Source organism: Poecilia formosa, unplaced genomic scaffold, assembly GCF_000485575.1.
Source record: "Poecilia formosa unplaced genomic scaffold, Poecilia_formosa-5.1.2 Scaffold144, whole genome shotgun sequence".
Taxonomy (NCBI): Eukaryota; Metazoa; Chordata; class Actinopteri; order Cyprinodontiformes; family Poeciliidae; genus Poecilia; species Poecilia formosa.
In genome coordinates, this window is record NW_006800083.1 from 117,612 (window position 1) to 144,309 (window position 26,698).

Here is a 26,698-nt window from a genome sequence, read left to right on the forward strand (position 1 = left end):
TACAGGAAGGGTCAGAAGGAGCCCAATATCCTCTGGAGCGCACCTGAAGACCTTCTTAGACTCTGTGGTGGCATCAGCCAGTTTCTATGATGCTGTCTGGTAGAGCAGCAGCCTATCTACAGCGGTTAGATCAGCTCATAAGGAAGACCAGAACTGGAGAGCTCTTACAACGAGACTGCGCAAAGGAGAGCGAACGCAGATCCTTCCTCCCAGCAGCTGCAAGACTTTATAACTATCACAGCTCCCCACAATGTTTTCATCCCTGCAGTTATTGGCAGTTTTTCACTTCTTGTATTATCTTTTTTTTTTTTTTTTGCACAAATATATCTTTTCTTTTTTAAATTATCCTACTTAGTTGCACATTTCTTTTAATCTGCCATCTGTAAGTGCTCTGCCACTAACATTTTCTTGAATAAAAAAATTAAATTCACACCAGATTATAAGATTTAAAGCATTCCTTGAAAACTTGTATTTTATTGACAGGACAAATAAAACAGATGAGTATAAATTTCCACAGACACAAATATTCAGCAAGACCCTCACAGATCATTTATCCGAGCTGATTAACTTCCAAAATTGTTAAATTAAAAACTGTGTATGAGCACTTAAATTTAGTTTAAGATGTTATTCCTTCTTTAATATAACACACCAGTTTCCTTGGTCATGATAGCTGGTTTGCACTTTGACTCCGGTCACCTCAATGCAGAGCTGCTCCAGCTCCCCCTGCTGGAAGACATGGTAATAGCGATGAAAAACAGGGACTGAACTCCCACCAGGAACCTGAGAAGTGTCAACACTTGGACTGAGTTTAGAGTCTGGACTGTTTGTGGTGTGCAAACCAGAACTGGACTCTTCTTCTCCTGGTGTTTTCCTCCCTTTCAGGTGCCAGGGAACCAAAAGGTCCTGGGAATTAAAGGCTGTGCGGTTAGTGTGAACACTAAGCTTGCCTTCTGTCATTTTGCTGTCATCTTTTAAGTCTCCAGTGTGGTGGTTGTCCAAATGGCTGGCGGTGAGAACACTTGGCTCTTTGTACGGTTCCTGGACTTCCTCTGGTTTGTCTTTACTTTTCCCTCCATTCTGTGGTTTGTTGTGGTCTTTAAGGTACTTAGATTTCTGCTTGTTGTACTCTTGTTCATAAGCCCAAACATAGATGAGTGCCTGACCTCCAGGTTTTAGAAGTCTGACCAGCTCCCTCACAGCTGCCAGCCGACGCTCCTGGAACACACGCGGACGTTTAAAGAGTTAACATTTCAAGAAGAAGTGGAGGGAAAAAAAGTAAGTTGGTGAAGGATTGCAGTAGCAATTCAAAACTATTAAAGATATCAGTTGCAATTCTTGTCTATTGTCTTCTTTCCTCTCTTTCTCATCTGTGCTTCCATCACTCTGTGACCTTTAACATTTTGGGCAACATCATTGTCTCGTGACAATATTGTAATATTTCTACAAATATCACATTTGTAGAAATTCTCACGCAGAATATCAATTGTATTTCAGCGGGATAACTTTCTGGTTAGTACGATTGTGTCCAATGCATTTCATTTGTTTGTGTGTGAATGTGCTGCCCGCACCTGTGTGGAAAAATGGTGTATAACAGCTATAGAGATGCAGGCGTCACATGAGTCCGTTCGAAGGGGGACGCTAAGAGCATCAGATACAAACGCGTTGAATCCTCTCTCTGCACAGATTTGGACCAGAGCGCTGCTGCGGTCACATCCCACCTGAGATCAGACAAACACAAGGCGAGCTAATCAGCTCAGAGCGTAAGATTTAAGCATGCCTTGTACGTAATAAAGACATCAAAAAAGATGGAAGTTCCTGAGGAAGTTGGGATTAAGATGAGCGAAAGTAAAGAGAGCTGGAATGAAACTGAAAAGGAGAAAGAAGTCTGGGCTCGGCAGTTCTGGTAATATTTTAAAGCAAAAGTCAATTCAATCAGGCTTCGTGTGGTCTTCTCCGAAAAGAGAAAAGGTGAGAAAATATTTACTACACACATGCACAAGAGCAGCCATTTTCCTTTCAATTGAATTTGAAAATGTTTATGGCTTCAAACTGCAGAGGAAAAGACAGGAGGGCCAGAGAACCAGAGGAAAGGATTATTGAGCTGAAGAGAGGAACGCTGGGTGAGGAGGAAGAAGACTGAATCAAACTCAGAGAATTGGTGTGCGACCTGCATAATCACAATGTTCTCACTGATGATTTATTACAGCCACGGTCTGAGTCAAGATAAGCCGCTTACACGCTTCTCCTAAATCCCCAAACATGAATATCCTCGTGTGCATACGTAAACAGAAAATTTGGATATTACCATGGAAACCGAGCTAATGCGAAGGATGGCGTCTTGCGGAGACCGGAGCAAGAAAACACTGATCTCATCCTCTGCTTTGTTGCACAAAGATCTACATATTTCATGCGTTGAAGAGCAAAGTAAGATGTTCTGTGTTACTGAAGGGTTTCCTCTACAGCCTGAACTCGAGACAACTTTTCTGGCTATTTTTACTTTATATTTTTAGATCAACAGCAAAACACAGCAGTCAGATGAAGATCTCTGCTGATTTCCAGGCCTCTTCTGCTGTGGAGCTAAAGAGTCACTGGACTTCTGAGCTTTGGACAGGTGAGCAGAAATGCAGGGTAAACCTTTAAAAATATATATATTTTTGGAGTATTTATAGAAACTCATAAAACTAAAAAAAGAAAATTACGTACGGACTTTATTCTGTTTTAAGATTCAAAGCTCCTTAAACTTTCCAAACGTTATCTTCAAAAGAAATACAAATAAGTTCTGTAAGCTAAGCTAGTTGGCTTACAGAACGAAACACAGGAAAACGTCTGTGTGAAAACGAGAATTAACACAAATCACCAGCACTTACAGCAGAAATATGAGGGTCTGTCTGCCAACAAAATCAAAAAATGAGCAAATGCCTATGGATGATATACGCAATGATGCAGCTCCGCTCATGTGAATGACACACCAAACATACCAGCCAAGCAAAAATCATCAAAATAGCAAAATGGTGAAAATAAGAATATGTAAAGCATGTGTCAAGGCAAAAGTAACATTTTTACTCAGAGGATCTCCTGTTTGGCTCTTTCCCCAGTCTCCATGTGGTGCCCACCCAAAACAGACAATTTTGTTTTAAATTGTTTAAAACTAATTTAAAATAAGAACCCTCCTTAATAACATGTTTCAATTTTCTCAGGAAAACAAACACCTTTAACATCCCGGGGCAGTTTGGCTTTGTTTTTGATTTCAATGATACTTTTGGCTAAGTTAACAAAAAATGGGCTGAAATGAGAAATCATGACCTACTGCTACCTACTGGATATCTTCACATTTCTGGATTAGTGCCCGCTTTCGCATTTTTTAAATGACAACATAAATCTAAATCAATACAAAAGTTGTCCATTCAGGGGTTCACACAGACTGTTTCTTGAACTATGTGCATAACCCACCGTGATCAGCTGCGGGTTGACCCCCAGGTACTTCCCGTTTCCACAGCCCACGTCGGCCAGCACGCTTCCGGGTGGCAGCGAGGACAGGAAGTGGCAAACGCGGGGCCATGGAGTGTGGCGAGTGCTGCTGAAGTGAGAGGCGATGGCGTTGTACACCAGGTGCACGTACTCCTCCTCCAAACGGGTTGCATCGGCGTGGCAACTAGGAAGAGAGGGCTGAGATGGCGGGGATGCGGAGGACCCTCCCTGACTGTCACAGGCAGAGGGGAAGGCTGGAGTGGGGATGCGGGGGGACATGGGACAGTCCTTTAAATCCATGAGATATTCAGCTGCAGCTTCAAACAGCAATGCTGCATAAAGTTTAGATTTATGAAAAAAGCTGTTATACATCTTTAAAATGTTGCTAATGAGAAACAACAAAGTCAGCTACTTTGTTCAAATTTAATTTGGCACAATCCATGTGTGGAAGAACTTTAAAATTTGCCACTCACAGATAATCTCAACTGGGAATCGATGTCCGCGAGTGTCCATTATTAAACGGCTTTGACATTCGATCGACACTGAATGCAAAGACACGCCGCACTTTTTAGATTTTGATTTGTAAAAAATGTTTGAAACCCTTTTTCTTCACCCATCTCAGGTACACATTGCTTTTATAGGTTAATATGTCAGATAACATTTAATAACAAATATGGAGGACTGTGGTTGTAACTTGACAATACATCATAAACACTTAAAGTATGTCACTGAATTTGTAACGAACCAACATAATAAAAGAGTCTAACCTTTTAAATCGAACATTTACTAACTTTGCTAAATTCTTAAAAGATTTCTAGATCTGTCTCGACCCTGCCATATCGGCTGTGTGCCAGCCTCACCACAGCAGCAGGGCTCGTGTCTGATTTTGCGGAAAGTGAAGGACGTGCGGGTGCCCCTCTTGCTCAAAGTGAGATCGCCGTGGGAATCGAGGTCGGGCTCAGAATGATCAGCCGACCGTGTCTCACAAGCTGGCACCAGGTCGAACTTCCGTGGGGTAATCCTAACAGAGAGAGAATTAAGTTCAAGAGATTCAACTGTGGGAAGAAAAAGCCGGCACACTGAGCAACCAGCGAGAAAAATAAAAACACCGTCCAGCTCACCCGTGTGTCCAGACGTATCTGCTCTCCCCCTTCATCACCAGCAGGCTGCGTTCAGGCAACACAACGGGAACAACTCGTCCGTCTGGGTGACGAAACTCCATCACCGTCTGCATGAAGACGCAGCGAAAAAGTTTTAACGGCTACAAAAAACCTATTCATCTAAAAAAAAAAAAAAAAAGGCACGAAAAAGGCGGGCAGACAAAGGATACAACTCGCGTCTTCATCATGAAGATTCATCGCACCAGACTGACGTAAAGTCCAAAGAAGTTAACTATTTTAAATATGTAAGATTTAAACCATCTGATCTGTGTCCTGCTACAGAAACGTGTCATTCATTCATATCGATCAACCAGACATTTTTTTTTTTTTTTAAATACTTTTGATAACTTTACTAGACCACCGGACCACTCCCTGACATGACATTATGTGTATGTTATGTACCGAACATCCAAGTATATTTATATAAGCTGATATTAATTCCCATAAAAAGTCAACAATTTTGCAAGTTCCTAAATTTCCATTTATAATTTTCTTGTAACTTTCTTTGCATTTTCTCAGAGGTTGTAAAAGTGGTAGAAGAACTAAACCTTAATTTTCCAATTATATTTATTTAGTAATGTTAAGATGAAAAGCAGCATGTTTTTGTTTTATGTCTTTTATTAGGAAAATGTAATGCAGGCATGTTGCACACTGAATGTTTGAATTAAAATCCAACATCGGATTTTATGACACGTCCCGCATAAATCTGCTGAATTTGTCAGACCGCCGTCAACAAATGTAGTTTGTGTCTGCCCTCCGTTTTAACCAGCGGAGTCACCTTCATCCCGGCGCCTGCGTTTGATCCTAATGTTTCCGTACAGCACGCAACCGCTCGCGCTCTGCAGGGAAATTACATTCACACAACTTCAAACTGAATCTCTCCAACTTCTGACAGGAGGAAAATTGGATTCTGCGAAGTGATGGCGTGTGTGTGTGTGTGCGTGCATGCGTGAGAGTGTGGGTGGGCAGAAGGGAGAAAGAAGGGCATGAGTTTGTGTTTTCCTGTGACAGAGCACGAGAGGCTCCAGCAAATGATCAGATCTTTCCCTAGGACCACAGCTGAACTCATTCCTTCTTCCCCCCAGAAAGGCAAGAAAGGTCTGCACTGTTCTCATCTGAGAGAAAATTAGCCAATCAGTGAAAGCGGTGGAATGTGACTGAGTCGATGATGATGCTGGGAGAATACGCTTTTCGATAGGACTGCTCATCCTTCTCCCTCAGTCTCAGATACAGAAGCACACAAGTTCCTATGTGACATTTGAACATATTTTATTGGGATTCTGTGTGATTGATTTCTGGAAAAAAGTGCATAATTGTGTAGTGGAAGGAAGCAGATATATTATGTGTAGAATTCTTTAAATGTAAGAAAAAAACAAACTGAAAACGTGGCAGATGGTGCTCTGGTCACATGAGACACTTCACTATTTTGATTGCTACAAAACTCTAGCTGTATCTGAAAACAACACACAAACACACACACACCATGTCCACAGTAAAGCACAGTGGTGGCAGTATATTACTTAGGAGATGCTTTTCTACAGCAGGGAAAGGGTATCTGGCCAGAGCCAATCTGAAAATGGATGGAGCTAAACATATGGCAACAATTGAAGGAAATCTGCTAAGAGCCTGAAAGAGATGTTGACACCATACGTCAAAATGTCAGACTTTTTCCAGTCATTTATGATCATTTTAAAATATAAAGCAGAAAGATGTTTCCAAAGTGGGCAGCTTCGATCACGCATGTTTCTTGTTTCAAAGTGGCCTAGTCAAAGTCGAGACATAAATCTGACTGAAAACATCGGGTAAGAGTTAAGAAACAATGTTGTTCACTGATAGTCTCCATCCAATCTGACGAAGCTCAAAGATGAACTGGGTCAAATATCAGACTGTTGTTGTACAACACAGGTCCAGACAAATCATGACTTTCATTTGGAGATACATTTTTAAAAACCAGGTCTAATCTTCCTTCCACTTCACAATTATTCACCACTGTATGGTGATTTATCACATAAAATGCTCAGAGACAATCCTAAAATTTCTATATTTGTGGCTTTAACAGGACAGCAATGTAGGATTCAATTCAATGAATGGCTCATAGTGTATAAATACTTTGTATTTATGCTTAATAATAAATGAATAAACAAGCAAATAAATCAATGCAATAATCATAATAATAATTTTCTTTGGGACCAAAACTTTCAGATGGGTTCTCCCTCTATAATATGTTAATAATATGGAGTGGCCCAAATCCACAGCCCTGCAGCCACATATAGTCTGCCTGTCTGGTTATGACATTGTAACAGATGACACCAACTGCTAATAGATTAGCCGCTATCACTCAAACAAGTGGGGTCAGTTGGGAGTCAATGTGCCACAATCAGCCCACGGAGACAAACCCATAAAAAACATCAATACATCCTCTCTAAAGTACAAATCATTCTTGCAACCATCGACAAAAGCTTGCAGAAAGCAAGTCGTGAACCACGTTGGCAGAATGCCACACAAACTATGATGTGTCAAAATGTTCTCAGCAGATTCAGAAGGAGAAGATCCAAGAATCAGCAGCAACAGAAACAGCAGCAGTCTGAGGGAAAGGAATCACAGGTTGATGAGCTGCTGTTTCATCCGTGTCATTATCCCTGGAAACTGATGGCATCAAATTTATTCCTACATCTTATAAAGCTCTTCAAATAGGTTACTGCACGAGCTGAAAAACAGACAGAAAAGTTGCATCACAAGTCACAAAGGAGATTATTACAACACAAGCGATTTACCTTTGCCCCGAGACTCAGTGACAGGATGGTGTCGGCAAAGGCAGAGTGGGTGTCGACGTGAGGGGGGATACCTGGAAACGACACAAATATGACAGACTTGAAAAGTGAAATGAATCCTGAACATTTGAATGAAAAGAAAAGTATTGTAAACATTTCACAACATCCCGACCCCACTAGGGACAAGGGTGTAAAGAAAATGGATGGACATTTCACAACAAATCAGATATGTCAGGCTAACAGGAGACAATTTTTAAACCTTTATGACATGCATTAAAGAGCTCGGGATCCAAGGAGGGGAAACTATATTGGCGTGTTAAAGAGAATCTGCTGCCACCTGGTGGTAAATAAAAAAATATATGTTTTGTGCTAAGTTGATGGAATTAATAGTTGCATAAATACAGTGATGTGGGAAAAAAAAAAAAAAACTAGGACATTCTACAACAGCCTGCATGTTTCTCTAAACTATTAGCATAAAATAATATTTAATATAAATTTTACTAATACTAAAAAATTCAACCATAAACAACACCACTTCCTTCTGTAAAACTGTGAAAGTTTCAAGAGGGAATCAGGTCTTCATACAAAAGCAAGGAGTTGTGTGATACTTGACGAGTGTGTGAATTCACAATCAAATGTTGAAAAATAACAATGTTGTCTTTTATGTCTTTTATTTTTACTTGTAAAGACTTCCTCAGTAAGAAGTACTTCTCTTATTCAGAGATTGTCCGACACACATTCTCTGAATAAGAACAACTTTCTTTAAAAAATTAGGAAAAGATAGTAGTTATGAGACATGATATAAATAATGCTTAAATAAATACCTAACTAAGTCTTATGTGTTGCTAATGCAACCCTTAGTTGCAATTGATAAACTGAGCAATTGTTTGTTTACTGTGTAAAAAAATGTTACACCAAACATTAACTGGAAACCGGACACACTCACCCTGTCCACTCTCATACTGGTTAACAGTCAGCTGGTCAGGCAGGACGTTAATGTGTCCATCCTGCAGACATCGATGCAAAACAGGCAGACACTCCTCAGGAAGACCTGGACAGATAAACTATTTACACTAAGATTTATCTGAGTCATAATAATGTTTATTATATATATATATAAAAAGACCTTTCATCAACTTCTTGAAATAAAGAAGACGGGATGCAACAAAGGTAAAGTAACTAGAAGCCATACAAGACATGCTAATCAAGTTAAATTAAACTGCTAGATCCTCCACCCAGGCTAATCCGTCAGGAAAATGGATCAACACTTCTTTATGCTTTACGGAAAGTATTATATGGATTAAAGTGACTACCTGCAGGTAGTGGTTTGTCCTTGTCCACGTTGTTGTTGTCGTAGCAAAATTCAAAGCCATAATGCTTCACTCTCCTGTGTTTCAAAGCTTTCTGAGCTAAACAAACAAAGCATCAAAATCTTAGATTAAAATCGATAAAATAAACAAGTGACCCTACGCCAGAATCTGAACAACTTTACAAAAGTTATACATAGCTATTTAACACTAAACACTCAGCAAGGTAAGGGAGATGTATTTTCTCTACTTGCAACACTGATCTAGTTCTAAGCTTTAAAAGAGTTTAGGTTTGTGAAAGAGCAACGCGCTTCATTACCTTGGTCAGAAGTTGACCAGTCCACAGCAGCGAGGAGCAGAGCCTCCTCCTCTGGAGACACAAAATCCTCCACTAGAGCTAATCCTTCAGGAAAATGGACCCGCACTTCCTCTTTATGCTTTACTGCAAACAAATATTAGTAACACATGCAGTGACGGTATAGACACAGGCTGCAAAATCAGGTTGCCTAAAGGAGATGATTTCCAGAGACTCTTTATCTACAAGTCCGAGCCATCGCTCATTTCTTTTGCATTTTGCTCCTGAGTCAAACTTTCTTACTACAAAGCAGTTTCTTCAAGCTAATGAGAGTACATTACAGGTTTTCTTTGAACTTTAGGTAACTCTATGCTGAGTATGAACATAAAAAAATGAGGAAATCTGATAATCAAGGGTGAAAAGAAAAACAGGTAGTGCAAAAAAAAAAAAAATCTTTCTGCTGCTAATGAAAAGCAACTGAAAGTCATGTTTTCAAGAAATAGGTGTAGCCCAGCACACACCTGACAAAGGGCTGTCATCCTTCACCCTTAATACCAGCACTTTTAGCAAATAACTGTATTCCTAAAAATAGTTATTAGGTTTTGGGAGCACTGAAAAACATAAAATGTGGGTCTGCCTTCTCAAAAGTGGAACAGAAGGATTACTCAAGGCTTTTGCACAATACTGTACGTCTGAGCTACAATGTAGCTACATATGTGATACATCCAAAAATACGTACCTGAGTCAACATAACTGAGATAGAGAGTAACGCTGTTCTCCCCAGACTGGAGCTTCTGCCCGTTAAGCTGGGTGTGAGCTTTCCGAGCATCATCTTCTGATCTGGGAGAGACAAAGACAATAAAACAAGAGAAACTAAGAAAACATTTGGGTCAAAGAGTCAATTTATCTAAACCAGACAGGATTGGGTAGTCCTGAACAACAACAAACATATCAAACATAAAAAAAAAAGACTATATATAAAATTTTCAAGAAACTGGTCAGAGTTATTGGTCACAATATGTTATAATACATTTGTAAAACAAGTGGACGCTTGGAAATAAAATGAGACGCTTTAATTTTAGCTTTTGTTGGACAGGTCTCAGTATTTAGTATTTGGTTGCTGTTTATGTTTCCTCTCCACTGTTCATGTTCAGTGTTTTAACTTAGTCAGGAAACTTTAATGAAAAGCTTAAGATGGTTTCCAAGGTTTGATGAAGCTATTACTTCTTTCTAGCTTTAAATAACTTCTTCACTTGAACAGATTGCCTTAATGATAAACAGCAGATTCTTGCTGCGGTGATACCTGTACGTGACAAAAGCATAGGGCTTCTGAGGAGGCATAAACAGACTTTCTACGTCTCCAAACTGCTTCATTGCGGCAGAGAGGTCCTCACGGCTGACACCGTTCCCCAAGCCTCCGTTAGCCACCACCAAATTCTGCGGGCGTGACAGAAGAAGAGGATCAGCGAGTTTTCAGCTGTCCGGTGAGCTGAATATTTTACACATTTGTACACATAATGTACACAGTGGCTCCAAGTTGATTAGGTTACTTGAAGGTTACCAAAGGTTAGACTAGTTTAACAAGAATTACTCAGAATCCCCAAAGTGTATTGCACAAAGAATATTAATTGAGTGTTTCATACTGATGTTTAAGTCAACGATTTTACCTGTATTTTACAAGCAACAAGGTCCCTGTCAGAGCTCCCAACACATAAAAGTTCTGCCTTAGTAAGCAATAAAGTTTAATTCTATCAAAAAAAATATCATGGAAGGAAATAGAATTGAACTCTACTTAAGATTAAAAAAAAATTAACACACTAAAATAATCAACAATAGCCTGAAAGCCTGAAGTATTACAGTCTTTAAATGTCCATAGGGAAATAAATTTAAAGAGAAAATGTGTTGACCACCATAATGGAAAAGAACCAAACCAAGGCCATAATGTAACTTCATCCTACAAATACGCAGGTATTTACTGACTTCTTGATCTCTTCTGCAAAAAAGGTTCTTTATCTTTAATAGAATGGGTTTTGGTTGAACAACTGTTTAGAAGCAGTTGTTTAATTGAACAATAGTTTTTTTTCTCACATTTTGTGGTCGGATTTGTGTTATGATTCAAAGCAAAGCCAAAGGCAAAAATATTTAGCAACTTAAAACGGCACTTCCAACTTTTACACATAATGTCTACGGCTCCATATCGGTATTAATTGAATTATTTTAATAAGCTACTTTTACAAATACAAATTTACAAATGCTAATGCATAAAACATATGTCAATTTAAACTATCCGCATGTGAAAGTAATGATTTCTCTTTGGGATTTTTTTCCCCTTTCCTGTCTGCTCACCTTGGTAGGCTGCGATGCTGTACTGATGCCTTCATGCTTCAGTAAAGTGTGACTGGCCTTCAGCTGTTTTCTCAACACTTTCTTGTCTTCTTTGCCTCTTCTGGTAGCGGCTTTCACGTTGTTTACCACTGTACAGTCCATGATTCGTCTACCTAATCTGTCCGGGTACAACTAGCACCCTCAAACTATGGTTCCGCCTGTGACGTGTGATCTGTGTTAGCTGAGATGAAACAAATAAAATAGGAAAACTTAATTTCAAAACTTTGCACAGTATTTATGCTGGTAAGAAAACCCCCCAATGTTTAAGGACTTGGGTGAAATTCGTAATTTTTTACCGAGTTGAGTCAGCGACTGTAATGCATCCTTTACAATTCTTGCTACTTGTTTTTTCAAGGGACATGTTGAAATTTCTCACTGGAAAAACTATAAGCTCTCTATCGAAATCATACGTACAGATATCATAGTCAAGTTTGAATGTAGAGATGAAATGTTGGACTTCATACTTAATCTTATGATTAGGAAAATTGCACATACATAAGGTAAAGTCCCTCCCAAACGGCTATGACTTCTATTAGCAGACCTTGAAATACTGTAAATAACTACAAATAGAAAGACAGAATTCATACAGCTGCATCTCCAGAGCTTACTTTTGAGTGACCCTAAATAACAAGAATTCTGGCACTATTGAATGATTATAATGCTGTATTTTTGCATTTTTGTTGTAGAATATTGCTTGTGTTTGTGCTGACAAAAGGTTTTGTCTTGTGTTTGTAACAAAAAAATATATAACTATGTTTAAAAAAAAGGCAAAGAGCAATTTGTTAAAACTGCTCAAAGGCAGCACAATAACACCATTTATTAATATCACCAGAGAATAGCTATTCAACAATAAAGTAAGAAAGGTCACTGCAGGTTGCTCACTGTTTTAGTTCAAGACTAAGAATAACCCCTTCTAAACTTGTAGATGCCCTTACATATAGGCTAAGTGACCATTCATAATTGTGAACAAATCACAAAACTTTCTGTCCTGATGAGATGAGCGTCTCAGCAAGAGTAGTGACTCTGAGATCCATTTTGGCTTTAAAAAGCACTCCAGCATGAGTCTTCCACTTGTGGACATTTGTTCATCTTTGTGTCCAAATACATTAATAGATTGGGGTTAGTTGTGTAACCAAGCTGTCACCTGTCCAGAGTCATCTCATGTGCCGGGCGGTGAGAGCCCTTCGTTGTTGAAACAGCACGCTCTGTTTAGTCTGCAAAACAACAGCTGGTATGAGGGGAGACCACACAAATTCCCTCTCGATCACGATAACAATACTCTGCATGTCTTTCCTAAGCAGGCTAATAAAATTCTCTTTTGTTTGTCTCCGTTTGTCGACATTGTTGATCGTTACAGGAATTAACAAGTGCGCAATCAACAAACTCCAGCTCATTGCATTTGGACACATTTCACTTGATTTTTTTTATTTGCAGAAATGAAAGATAAAGTATGGAAAAAAACAGTCTGTATTAGCAAAATATGCTGAATAAATGTGTTTTGTCCATTCCCTCGGTATTGACATCAGAGCAAGCTGATTCCAGTGGTTGATTTGCAGTGCTCAAGGGCAGCTTCACCTAAAGTCCCCACCAAGCTCTGAAGAAGCTGTGCAACGGGGAGAAATGGAGTGAAATCCCCTGCATAAATATGTCATCACCTGCTGGAATTCAAGGTCAACAGCCAACCAGGCATCTTTGTATCATAACTGGCTTGGCCTGCAGAACAAAGATGGACAGACAAAGAAACCAGATACTCCCTTTTAACATTGTGAGCATGATCTCACTCTCTTCAATGACTGACTGCAGGAAGATATCAACATAAAGAGTAAGAAAAAAAAATTAAATGTTGAAATAAGCTGGTAGGGAAAGGAAGTGAAAGCAGGGATCTGATTCTGAAGATCATGTGATTTGTGGCACTTTGGTTCCATTGGTAGCTTTTTGGGATTTCAGTTTGTCTTTGATATGTGACAAGATGCCAGTGACAAAGTGCCCAACAATACAACCCAGAATCGGTTCTTTTCATTGTTATCTTCATATAGAAGACGTATCTCTTCAGTTTTTTTGCTTGATTGATTCATAGATCAGCAATGTGGATCAACAAACAGGAAAATAGATACTTCTGTTTAATGGACAGTTATGGATAAACACACACACACTTTTAGTGACTTACAATGCATGGAACGGTGTCTATGAGGCTTTGTTGACACTCTTCATCTCATCACTGATTTAGACAGTAACTCTGCCAGCTCACGTCTGTCTTGGATACGCTCACACCTGTCGCAGTTGGGTACCCACTCCATTTTATTCAATCACTTTAGCACCGGATATCCATGACAATGGGAATCCCTGGGTCGCATGCTGCAGTTATCGATGTGGGGCTGGAAAAACAGCAGCAGGATAAAGTTACATTTATTTTCATCCGTTAAATCCTCAGGAAATGACCTTGGTATTCTTTGATGGAAGAGATCAAGGCAGCTGAGCCGGCGCCTTGTCCTGATGTGCCCCTTCTGCGAGCAGAAAATGGTGACCGTTGAGTGTTAACACTCGCTCAGAGATAACATGGTTGTTAGCAGCTGTTGAGTGTGAGATGAGCCAAGAGGTTTGTTGTTGTAAACTGTCAAAGCTCAAGTATAACAGAGGAGGCAACTTAAGGATGCAAAGGGAGGAGGCGACTTCTACAAATGAATTCAAATGAAATGTCAACTTTAATCGCTGGATCAAAAACAAAATTTGCATGCATTGTGCATTTAACAAAAAAAAAAAAAAAAAAAGCATATGAACCATTTACTTATGTTGGTTGTTTTATACGTCCTTCTTTGGCTGTCAACCGGTTGCCAAGGAGATTGTTGGTCCAGAAGTATTTTCTCAGTTTGCAACTGGATGCTGGTTCAGATATTTTCTTTCACTCCCTCAAGTTTCTAAGCTAAATCAAATCAAAGTTGCTACTTACTTTTAACACTTAACTGATTCGATCAGAAGTTTGGAAAGTAAAATGTCATGAGAAAGCTAAAATTAAAATTCAGGTAATCAGGTTTTATTTGTCAGATTTGTGACTTCAGAAGGAAGATGGAATTTACGGTCTTCAGAAGGTGTACACCACACTTTCCAGATTTTTATTTGCAAATAATCTTTAAAATGAATCAGAACTTTGCCCAGTTGTAGACTGGCATGCCATGCAGCTTGTACCTCCACTCACACCCAGTGACCCAACGCCCCAAGAAGTGTATTCACACAAATGCACACCACAGGCTTCAAATTTTTTATTGTAAAAAGTGCTGTAAACCATGCATGATTTACGTTCCACATCACATTATGCACAACTTGCATAATGTGCAAGTTGTGCATAATCGTTCAGAATCACCAAAAGAATCATTTCCAGTTGTGGTTTAAATTCACTAGGCATGAATGCAACCGCAAGACACCTTGTGTTTTATTTTGTTGTTGCTCTGTTTTTCTCCTCTCCTCAGAGTATGGGTCTGACCTAGATACTGTTACACTTTCCAATATCCATCAGATGTTACAAGGATTGTGTTTGGAACAACTGCGACCCACCAAGTATCTTCAACAAGGCTGCCAAAATAACCCTCCTCTGTTGTGTGTGGAAGGAAAGGGAGACTCTGTAAGGTTATAGATGGAAAATAGTCCAGTGGACGATACTGTGGAAAATAACAGCCTCTGTTGGTCTTTTAGTTGATGTGTGACATCAGCCTGTGTGTATTTGAGCCATGGGCGGTCCACTGAGAGTGTGCTACTTTAGGAGCAGAACCTGTCTCCGACTGAAGCAGAAAACTGGCCGACAGTGAGCAGCAAGAATCTAACGAGGTACAGCAAGAAGAGGGAGAAGCTTCCAAGGAGCAGAGGACAAGAGGCTGCATCAGCAATCAGGGAGGACACAAAAAGAAGAAAAACATCCAAACAATCCCTACAAATATACCAGGTAATAGTTGGTCAGAGTATTACTTCCGTGCACTGTCTTAGCATCTTCCTCTTGAGGAGAGAAGATGTAATCTGATTTCATCAAAGCTACTGCAAAAAGTAATTCCAATTTACTTCATAAAGTTATCTATTAGGCAAATCATTTCTCCTAGAAGACCTCAGTTTGTGAAAATCAAGGAAGTCTCCTAAATCTTTCTTTGTGTAGCAAACGGTGTCCTCAAAGGATCAGTCCTCAGGGCTATTAATCATATATTTCAACAATACGTATAGAGAAGTATCAAACTCAAATTTCCATTTTTATGTTGATTATACTGTTATGCATTGCTTGCCGTCTGCACCTTGGGACCTTTAACAATCTTTTAATGCTCTTCAGAAATCTTTAGAATATTTTAAACACCTAAATTTCCAAAAAGCAAATCTCCAGCTTAAATTTGAAGCCTTTGAATCACCTGTCTTCCTTCACCCAGGATGTTTTGAGGGAGTCTCTGTAAACAAATACCCACACATCTCAAGTGATGATTTTCTGAATGATCTTGTTTAATTCCTTCAAGTCTCCCACTGAGAAATTGGTAAAAAAAAAAAAATAAAATAAAAAAAAGGAAAAAATGCTTGTTTTTCCCCTTCCTGGTTCAAGTCTTTCTTGAGACTAAAGAATATCCACTAGTTTTACATAACTGCCAGTTTTATGCATGCCTCTTCACAGTGCTTTAATGCTCTTGATTATGTCAACCGCAGGGATGTCAATTTTTGGCAAAGGTTAAACCTCTGACTCATCAATGTAAATCTCTGTCAGTGTCAGAGAAAAACCACTCAAACAGCAATTTAAAAATCAAAGACATGCTTTATTTGCTGAAGATTATTCTTGCTGTGACGTTCAAACCTCTGACATATCCTCAGTTCTAAAAGCTAACTTTCCCATACTCCCTTCATATTTGACATCTTACATCCTCCTAAAAAGTGCAGTAGCTTACAATGCTTGTTCACATAACCTTTACATAGTTGGGGAAGAAAAGCTTTCAGGCATTTTTTACTTTGTTTGTGGAATCAGCTGCAAAATCAATTGTAATCAGAGAAAATTGTCTAAGTGCACCCGAAGAAATTTTAAATATTGTCATTATTATTATTATTATTATTATTATTATTATTATTATTATTATTATTATTATTATTATTATTATTATTATTATTATTATTATTATTATTATTATATTATTAAGAGATAACTTGACATTACTGTTCTACGGTTTCATTTGACTGGAGTGTTGTTGTTGCATACATCAGTTTTTAAACAATGTTCTATATTTTATAATTTGCAAAAGTTTAATGCAGGTCTTGTATTATGCTGCCTCTCTCCAGTGTTACTTCTTCTTGGCAAATGCATTGTTGGAAACAAGATTCTAAAACTCTTTTCAAGTTAAGCAAATATAGATGAAACTGTTTATCACCAGGATTAGTGTTTCAGTGTCGTATCACAAACTTGGGATAATATTGTGGCTCTGCTGAGAGACGGTAACTGCACATCTGAGAGCTAGTGAACCCTCTGACCTTTTTTTCCAAGACAGCAAACACTGGCGCACGCACACACACACACTGATTACATGCTTATTTTTAAATGCCAGCTCAGAATATTTCCACCTCTCCTTTCTTCCAGATCTTGTAAGCGTTCTGACAGAAGCGTCTTGCCCTCCTCTTCGCTCACCATGGACCGCTCGGCGCAGGAACTGTTTCTGAACTTCATGATCGTCCTGATCACTGTGCTTCTGATGTGGCTACTGGTGAAAACTTACCAGGACTGAAGCATGGAGCCACGAGGTGGGAGGAAACAAAGGGACAGATGGAGAGAGTTGGTTCTTGCTAGATGTCCAAGAACAGCGTTTACATTTGTTGAGTCTTTTTAGTTTTTGAAATCATAAGAAGACCTATGCACAGTTCCAGTCTTCATTTAGCGTCATATGTTCTATTTATGTATCTGTTGTCTGAGATGCATGAAGTTTCTAAAGTTATAAAAAAAAAAGGTGGAGAAGCATTAAAGAGATGGGGGTGTGATAAAAAATAAAAACAATGTACAAGCAGTCTATGACCAAGTCATAGACTTGGTCATATAATTTTATGCACACTAAAGTATTTTTGTCATCTGTTTGTTTTATTGACATTATGTGTGCTCACTTATGTTCCTTAAACTCTTCCACTTGTGGGTTTTTGTTTTATTACACCAGCTAGTTATATTTCATTAATGATGGTTTTTCTGCTTGTGCTTTCTTAAACTAGATTTTATTATTTAAAAAAAAAAAGGGGGGGTGTTTTGTTTGACGGGTACAGACAGTGCAGATAATACAGATCAGATCATTTTTAATTACCAAAAGCACAAGAACCAGGGCATGCATACCACATGAAAGTGATGCAGCAAAATAAAAGCATGCTGTTCAATGTCAATGTTGACATGACATTTTTTCCCCCTCCCCTAATCATTTTAAATGAACCATTTCACATCACTTTCTAACAGCCCAGAAAATGTTTTATTGCAGAAATTATACGGAGAATATTTGACTAAGAAGGACTCAACACATAGATGTCTATTTTCAGCCATTGTTAGGTAAATTCAGGACTTAGTATTTGCCTTGTGTTGTGTTGTGGGGTCATGCAGTGCCTAAAATTGTGCTCTCTACTTGTTTTCTTCATCACGAAAAATAATCTGTTACTAAAATAAAACTTTTTCACAGAGCTTTAACAGGGTTCCTCCACAGGAGGACATGATAAAAAATTAGGTGCTTTGGTTAACGCAACTCTTATGATGGCTTATACGTGATAAACAAAAATAGTCATTTTGGTTCAGGTGTGATGTGATCTTTGAAGAGGAACACCGATTATCCTTCTCTTTGTTTAGATGTTTGCCATCCACAATGTGCAAATGTTTAAAAGCCATAAGGGATCCAATGCAGACATGCACATCCAGTAACATTTTCCTCCAGGTGTTTATGTGAAACGAGTGTTGTGTGGTGGGTATCATTCTGCATCACCCCATGGGTCTCTGTATCGGTTGAAGCTGATGATCTGACAGTGGAACTCAGTGAGTCCTCTGGGCATGGGCGTCACTTCCTCCCATTGACTCCTCCCACTGTAGTACACCTGCACAAGTGGCACCAAAAACAGGAAAGTGGGGGGAAAAAACATGTTTTACTTTAGCAAATGTCTTTCTAATGTCAGAGAATATTCTAGTTTTAATTTAGTAAATGTATGTCTTTAATCACTGAAAATGCTTCTTTTTTTCTGCAAATCGACAACATTTCGACATTAGAGAACGTCTTTTTTTATTTATTTTTTTTTCAAATACATAGATGAAATGGATCTAAAAAATATCAGTGTTTTACATTTCAAATATCAGTGAAATGTATTCTTGGTCTTGGTAATTTCTAAGCACACTAAAATCTAAGATAAATCTCACAAGATAAACATAAATTCTGAAATCTCACTATGATCCCAGGCATATTTTTCTTTTGGTCAAAACTGCTTTCATTTTTAATAAGAACAACTCTGTCCAGTCATCTTGAAGTTAGTTTACATTGGAGATTACTCTTTAGCAAAAAGTTAAAATACAGTAACTCCTATAATTTAGAGGTTGAAGTTTACCTGAACTTCGTCTGTGATCTCGTCGGGTGAATAGTCTCCACCAAGAATGTAGATTCTGTCCCTCATACCTACAGCTCCAGCATTGAACCCTGCACATTCAAATGACCCTTCACCCTTCCACACACTGGTTTCTGGGCAGAAACTGTAAACCTGAATAGCAAACAAAAAAGAAAAAAAAAGAACAATTCCAGCCTAATACCTAAACTATCTGACTAATTCATACAAAAAAAAAATAAAACTAACAATGAGTGAAACACTCATCACCTTGTACGTTGACAGATCGCAGAGATGCAGTGTGTTGTTTATTGACACTGCTTTGACCAGTGTAGCATGGAAAAACTGCCCAAACTCTGCCACCAGGCGGCTCCACTGGTCCTGCTGGGCTTCGTAGCGGAAGAAGCAGTCGAGTGAGGGATTAAAGGAGTCTGTGACCTCCACCTCAGACCCAAGCGTGTAAATAACACTGCCACAAGCACTGGCCTCTGGGTAGAAGATGGCAGTCGGCAGAGGGCTGACAGAGGACCAGCTCTGAGTCAGAGGATTATAATACTCCACCTTCAACATAAGATGCAAAAGGCACAGATAATGTTCGCCCTCTGCAATCCAAATACTTAACATTGAAAAGCTGTGCTGATCATGGAACCACTGTTATACCTCTAGCAGAGTCGGGGCCTCCCCTCTGGCTCCCTCGGTCCGTCCTCCGATGACATAGACCCGGTCCAGGCAGGTCACGGCTGTGTGCATGGTTCTGGGCTTCAGCATGGCCGGTGCAGGCGTGCAGGTTAAGGTCACAGGGCAAAAACACCAAACCTCATCAATTGCATTGTGGTAGGGTTCGGCCACGTGGAGGCGGATTGCCCGGCAGCAGTTCCCTCGGCAACCCCCGGTGATAAACATCTTAAAGACGACGGATACCAGAAAATATGTACATATATGCTTTAAATGTTCATATAATATTTTAAGAAGAATCAGCAACATCCAGGATTATGATTAAAGATGACTAATCCTAATTTAAAAAAACAAAAAAACATCAAAAATTAGATCACACTCACAGACCAAAACAAGCTCTACTCTGAAGAGTACCTTCTCGGCATAGGTGGTCAAGTAAGACCCAGGTGGATCTGGAATGTAAACTTCCCCCAGCTCTGTCTGCAGCTCTCTCCACTGGTCCGTTTCCAGGCAGTAGCAGAAGGTGTGACGGTTCTGTCCATTCTCCTCTGTCTTATGAATGTAGATGTAGCTCTGAGTGGTTGCAGGCCTCGCATCAGTGAACAGGCCATTGTACTGAGTCTGTCTGCTCTGGGCCTCTGACAGGAGTGTGAGACAGGAGCCATCGCTGCCAAGGAGCGGCTCTGACTCACGTAACTTCTACGACGGTAACATAAACAACATACAATAATGATCAGATGGGAAACTTAATTGGAGGAAAGCCACCAGCTGAGTAAAATGACCAAGAAGCGTGGAGATAGTTGTTAAAAGTTCTCTAGAATGACAAGTAAAGGAGATTAAAAGCTTGTTTATTTGTCTCATTAAGCTTTGGAAACTATTTCCCATCCTTAATGAAGGAAGCAGATATTTAGAACAAGGATTTTATGCATCTTTTAAAATCATCTAAATCTTAAAGACAGCATGAAGCATGAACCACTGTCTCTTTAGTTACGTCCACAGAGACAGTTTTTACCATCAGGGAAGCTGCAGGCAGGTGGTGCAGTCGGGTCAGAGGCATCAGCTCTGAAAGCAGCTTCTGTCTCCCTGGAAGATCATGGTGAATCCATCTAAGAAGAGACATCACAGCCGCCTCCTCACTGGGAATGTTCAGAGCATCTGACCTCAGGCAGGCCTTTAGGACATCTTCCTAAAAACAGCAACAGAAGCTGTAAAAATCATGTTGCAACAAGCAGAATACAGAATAATTTTGTGACACATGATTTCTAGGATAGTAAGAGAAAGAGGAGCCTTTCTATTTAAAATATAACTACACAGTCCATGAAGGCTGGATTTGAATTTAAGAATTTTAACAAGTTTCAAATATGTTAAGTCACTGTCATATAACTACAACAGGCAGATGGATAGATAGACTAAATTATAACACAATGTACAAAGATGAATGCTAATAAACTGACTTGAAAATAACATACAACAATTTGCAGAATATATGGCTAATGCTTTTCTGCTTTAGCTTTAGCAGAAAAGCAGACCCGTGATCACCTGCATGTCCAAGAACTCCTGTGTTTTGGACAGGTCAGAAAAGTTCCCAACCACAAACTCGCTGGCATTTTGAAGGAGAGAAGCTGAGCCGTATGCCTCCGCCAGGGACATGAGGGCAAGGCAGTTACAGAGATCCATTGTTCCCACAAGGAAGTCACTGCATGCCCTGGACAGGACAGGAACCTGAGGAGACAATGACAATTGAGCTCTAAAGGTGATGTGCTGCAGCATGTAAGAACATCTAATAACTGCATCGTTACCTGCAGGAAAGAGGCGAGCTGGAACAGTATGTCAACGTTGCCATCAGTGATGAGAATCTCCCCAGAGTAGGCAAAATCCAGGAAGGAACACACAGCCTCAGGGCACTGATTAGCAAGATTTACTGAGCCATCTCCACGCTCTCGCATGTCAACCTCGAACATGACCCTGAACACAACAAGAGCGCACGCTGTCATGTTAAACTGATCATTAGATGGATATACATAGTGCCTTGTAAAGCATTAATGCTCTTTGAACTTTTTCGCATTTTATTATCTTGCTGGGATTTTGTGGGAAAGACTAAGACAAAGTAGTGGAAGGAAAAGTGATGCAGGGTTATTGAAAGTTTACAAATAAAAAAAACTGCAAGGTGACTCGTGCTTTTGTTTTAACTCTGTTTACCTTGACGGTCCTAAATAAAATCCTGTTGAACAAATTGCCTTTAGAGCTGCACCAACGGTACCAGAGGAAAACTTAAATTACTTGCAAGTGATTTAATATTGAATTATCAGGACCATCGTAATATCAGCGCCTGCGAATATGCATTGACGAATTGCAATGATGCCCTGAAAACTGTGTTCCCCAAAACACTTGGAAGGACTTTTACTTGACCAACTTTCCCCACAACCAGTCATCTATCTTGGAAAGTAGTTTAAAAATCTAAATGTGCAAAGCCAGGAAACCAATGCAGTGAATATCTTGCAACAGTAATTGTAGCAAAAGGTTGCCCCATAAAGTTTTGGCTCAGGGTACAGAACACATGTGAACAACTAACTGTTCATACTTGGTTTCCTTTTCACAATCATGCATTACTTTATGTTGGTCTGTATAACTTGAAATCCCGACAGACAGACAGATACCTGAAGAAATCACTACATGCTGCAAGAACACATCTGTGGCAGGGGAATTCATGCTCCTGGACTACGATGGTGAAGTCAAACAGCAGACCTCGCTCCCTGAACGATCTGAGCACAGCAAGGAGCTGCAGTCCCTGGGACTCGGCCACCCGCAGCTGCGTCCGCCGCTCTTGGGCCCCGTTGCATTCTGGCGTAATCCCAGGTTTACTACCAGCAGGGCTACTGCTGTTGGGGGAGGAGGTCAAACTTGTACAGACCCCTCGATGTTCATCCATATTGCCAAAATCTGAAATAATTTAAAATAAAAATAAAAACATAATTAAACTAGATTTTATGACAAATAAAATAATTTTTAAAAAATGATTGAAACTATATTTAGTAATTTTAAATGTGTGCGTAAGCAAATCATATTTCAAACTTGTTTAGCGGATTTAAAACATGTTAACATGTTAAATCTAGTATAACATATCAGAGATTCCAGATTTCAGCGACTCGTTCTGAATAGAATAAAATAAACACAACATAACGTACAAGCACATATTACCTCTTTGTACAATATTTCATAACTGAATTCCTGTGGAAAAATACCGCAGGCTCATTAATCTAAAGAAGGAAAAGCTTCTCTTACAGTGTCAGCACCTCGGACAGTTCTCTTCTCATGCCGCTCTAACTTCCGGAAACTCAACATCACGCGATGATTCAATAGGGCCTTTTATTAATTTTTTTATTTTCTATTTTATAATAAGTTTTGTTGCTAAAATTTCTGCAAGAAATAGGGTTATTTTTAAACAAATGAATGTTTCACTTGAGTCAGCCAGCGAAGGCTAGCTAAAAACGTTTAGACCAATACGTTGCAGTCGGTAAAATTAGAGACCGCGACGGCCGCTGGGAATTGTTGTTCTCTTAAACTAGCAGGTCTACTGACAGTGACCGACAGGAAAACCCTGTGTTTATACTCAACTCGTCTATATATCATTTAAGTTTGCCCTTTGACCAACCTAAATAGTTCCCTCCTAATATGATAAATAAAATCAAGAAGTATTAAAAAAAGTCCCGCTTGCAGTTTGCCACAAGGAATAAGGAATTTATTCATGTATTTTAGGAGTTATAAAAAATAATAACGTCAGGAGTTTATTATTATTATTATTATTGTTTATTTACTCAACAGCATAAAGAATGTGAAACCCAAAATTGCTCTCGAATGCAGCATATTCAGTAATCTGTCAGATGTACTCTTACTAGTTTATCCTTTACCACTTGATGGCGCTACTTTACTGAGTGCAAAAGTGTATGGAAAAACTACCCTGAACTGCAGTTTCATTTGACCACCTGATCTCATTGCTATTTATGGCCGAAAACCACACTTCTGATGTTAACATAATAAAACACATTCCGGTAACGAAATTGTATAGCTACTTTAGAGCAACATTAATAATAAGAGTAATAATAATAATAACAAAAGGCTAATGACGATAATAATGATAATGCTAATAATTTTTCTAGTAGTGTGTTTTACGCAATACAAATTTATCACCTTAATAACTCTTGTGTATATTTTGTGATTTTATCGAAATCTTTTTCTCAGTTTTTTTTTTATTTTTTTTTTATGAACTATAAAATACATTGATAAGATAATAGCCTATTAGACACCATCCACTTTTTGCGTTATCGGTGGGTCGTGCCCCCTCCTCTCTCCTCGCATCCCTGCATCCCTCCGTCCCTCCCTCGCCCGCCTCTCTCCCTCCCGGCAGTGCATCCCCATCCCCCACACACGGTGGCCGTCTCTCCGGGTGAAAGCTGTCTTCCCAGCGCTACTGGCCCGACAAAAACGTTGCTGTAGCAGAGCCAGTCCGCAGCGATCCGAAGCTCAGCAGACCCACGAGAGAAAGAAACACACACAGAGTCTTTTACTGTTCCACCGAGTGGTTTTGGTAAGTTTAAGTGTACCGCTTATTGTAGACGGGAAGAATGTCTCATGTGTCGACTTTTTAAGTTTTTTTTCCCCTGTTTTTCTCTCTCCTCCGTATCCCTTCAATTGTCCTCCGTAAGGAACTAGCGGGCTATGCTAGGCTAAATGGCTAGCTGAAATCGCGGGATCAAACACTTGGCGAAAAGATTGGGGCATTTCACTTTCAGTTGTTGTAGACCAAGGTTTATGGTTGCCACCTTCTTCCCCTGCGAAGCTACTGTTGCCAGTTTCTATTGTCATTTTCTAATATTCCCCCCCGGCTAGGTTGCTAATTAGCGTTTTGAGCAGATGGATGCGGGGATGCAGCGACTGGGCTAGCGCTTGTCTTTTCAGTCTAGCTTTTATGCTAAGCTAACGCTAGTATTATATGAGTCGCAGAGTTTCCTGCGTGGACTGCTTCGGAGTGGGTTGGATCGCCATTCCAGCGGTAGCCAATCTAGTGATAATTGGCAAGATGGCATCTCGGGGTTGTTATCCAGAAATCGGTGGATTTTTCAAAATGGTGTCTTAAGCTTGTTTGAGTGTGACCATTTTTGTCCAACCGTTGCTGTTTGGGCTTCTCTTTGCTATTTCTGGTATGCAGCACACTGCCAGCGCATGCCACGCTCCGACATATAAACATGTAAACCACTGATGAGGTGGTAAACACAAATGTTTGCAAGCTACCCCGTGTCCCCCCCAGGCTACAGGCTTTGTTTCTTATAAATAGAATCGTGTTTTGGAGTTTGATTTACGGCTTTCTAATATCTCTGCGGGCTCAGATCCGTTTAGTTAAAACTGTAAGCTGCAGAGGTACATGAATGCAGACTGCTTTCTAGCTGTTTTCACCAAAACGCATCATTTGGCTATGCTTTGTATGCAGAAGATTAGGCTTAAAAGAAACGAGTATTTCAACACTTGCACATATTTCGTGTCAAGGCCTGTTTAAAAAAAAAAAAAAAGAGGCTGTTGAAATTTCAACATGGATAGTTTCTCTTTCTTTTCTTTTTTTTAGCAATGTGAGAATCTTCCCCTGCTTTAACATGAGTCCTCTTTTAAGATTCCCTCACACGTGTGCAAACACTGAAAAAAAAAAAAGGATTTATGTAGACAGATTAAACCGTGGACTGTTAAATTACATTTTAATTACTTTTTGAAAACTTATTCATATGTCAGAACACCACACTGATTTACCATCAGTGCTAATTGAATAAAATTGATCTCCTTTGCCGGGCTTGTCTGATTCTCGCTGAACAATAACACTGATTTAAAAATACCACAATGTTGCATTTAAGCATTAAATGTATTATGAGAATTCGAAGACATCTGAGCTCAATCTTTCATTAACTGTCGATTGCGATTAACCACATTTTCCTCCGATTTCTCCATAATTACAGCACCCCCACATCTCAGATCTCTCCCTGAGCTGTATGATCTGGATCACTAAGACCTTTATCAGGTGTGGGCGTTGGGTGCAGTGAAAGTTCATCCAGGTCCCAAATATAAAATTATCAAGTAAAATTGTAATGAAACGCCACCTGAAACGCTAACGCCAACAGAGAGTTGGGTTCAAACGCTTCTTTCCGGTTGAAATGCTGCATGCACGGATATTTTTGATTTAATACATTGTGCGGCTCTAAAATCTGTTTAAGAATAACAGCAAGATGACCATTATAGAGAAAGATTGTGAAATAACTTCACTAATACTGTTCTGATATCATGATATTGTCTGGTTAATTAGTTGGTTTTTCTGGTTGGATGATCTACTCAGCAAGTGGCAAGTGGATGAGGCTTCCTAAAGCCAGCTGACTTGCAGTGCACACTTTAGCATTTTAAGAGCCATATTAAACCATATAACATGAAATTTGATTTTATTTTTTTTTTCTTTCTCTCTCTCTCTTTTTTAGTATTGTTACTTTACATTCCTGGCAAGCAGCTTTGACCTTTGCCTGTATGTCTTTTTTTGTATTAAAGAATTACTTTTGTACCAAATGGGAACAAAATTTAGTTCAGGTATCCATTTACTTTTGAATTTGAGTGTGAATTTGATTAGTACTCAACAACGTCTGCTTTTTCTTTTTCTTTTTTTTTTTACTCTTAAAATAAAATCTCTTCATCGTGAGCGCCAGAATTAATTCAACTTGATAAACAAACAGCAGCGGGCTAATTCGATAGCTCTTCAACGAGAATTGCGTTCATAGTAAATAAAAAGCAGTATTGCTTCCTTCTTGGAAATCGACTTTATCAATTTTTGCAGAGAAGGCGGCGCAGTCAATAAAAAGGCTGGCATATGTGTTTTATGCTTGAAGGCGACGAAGTGGTTGATTTGAATTCCATCGTCACCCTAAGGTGACCCCCTTTGGCCCGCACGAGAAAAAAAAAAAGGGGGTGGGAGGTACGTGTGTGTGGACTTGGGTTTGAATGGTTGGTGGGATGGACAATGTAGCCGTAAAAATGTCGGACCATTGAAAGATGCAGTCG

The 26,698-nt window shown here is 39.4% G+C and overlaps 4 protein-coding genes across 7 annotated transcripts in view; 2 read left to right on the top strand and 2 right to left on the bottom strand.

The window, feature by feature from the left end:
• Positions 1 to 440: 440 nt before the first annotated feature.
• alkbh8 (alkB homolog 8, tRNA methyltransferase) lies at positions 441 to 11,510 on the bottom strand. Its single transcript, XM_007563019.2, has 12 exons — positions 11,348 to 11,510; positions 10,305 to 10,438; positions 9,741 to 9,841; positions 9,026 to 9,148; positions 8,713 to 8,808; positions 8,346 to 8,450; positions 7,403 to 7,473; positions 4,590 to 4,696; positions 4,329 to 4,489; positions 3,451 to 3,722; positions 1,569 to 1,718; positions 441 to 1,215 (listed from the first exon to the last, which is right to left on the bottom strand). The coding sequence occupies exons 1-12, from the start codon at positions 11,486 to 11,488 to the stop codon at positions 625 to 627; spliced, it is 2,052 nt and encodes a 683-aa protein (XP_007563081.1). The 5' UTR covers positions 11,489 to 11,510; the 3' UTR covers positions 441 to 624.
• A 3,508-nt stretch (positions 11,511 to 15,018) lies between these two features.
• sln (sarcolipin) lies at positions 15,019 to 17,748 on the top strand. The gene is made up of 2 exons (XM_007563020.2): positions 15,019 to 15,320; positions 16,971 to 17,748. The coding sequence occupies exon 2, from the start codon at positions 17,020 to 17,022 to the stop codon at positions 17,113 to 17,115; it is 96 nt and encodes a 31-aa protein (XP_007563082.1). The 5' UTR covers positions 15,019 to 15,320; positions 16,971 to 17,019; the 3' UTR covers positions 17,116 to 17,748.
• On the bottom strand, positions 17,729 to 23,084 carry kbtbd3 (kelch repeat and BTB (POZ) domain containing 3). 4 transcript variants are annotated; one of them, XM_016676923.1, is made up of 10 exons: positions 22,909 to 23,084; positions 22,273 to 22,555; positions 21,415 to 21,580; positions 21,155 to 21,337; positions 20,628 to 20,801; positions 20,030 to 20,311; positions 19,601 to 19,843; positions 19,211 to 19,501; positions 18,947 to 19,096; positions 17,729 to 18,445 (listed from the first exon to the last, which is right to left on the bottom strand). In XM_016676923.1, the coding sequence occupies exons 1-10, from the start codon at positions 22,955 to 22,957 to the stop codon at positions 18,323 to 18,325; spliced, it is 1,944 nt and encodes a 647-aa protein (XP_016532409.1). In that variant the 5' UTR covers positions 22,958 to 23,084; the 3' UTR covers positions 17,729 to 18,322. The 4 variants fall into 4 exon arrangements, with proteins under 4 accessions (XP_016532409.1, XP_016532408.1, XP_016532410.1 ...); XM_016676922.1 differs by having other exon boundaries at positions 20,030 to 20,314; positions 22,909 to 23,083; XM_016676924.1 differs by having other exon boundaries at positions 20,030 to 20,314; positions 22,898 to 23,082.
• Positions 23,085 to 23,961: 877 nt separating this feature from the next.
• Positions 23,962 to 26,698, top strand: part of fam168a (family with sequence similarity 168 member A) — a 32,783-nt gene continuing 30,046 nt past the window's right edge. Inside the window, exon 1 of the mRNA XM_016676949.1 lies at positions 23,962 to 24,200. The gene's annotated coding sequence lies outside the window, so the exon portion shown is untranslated. The remainder of the gene's footprint in view (positions 24,201 to 26,698) is intronic.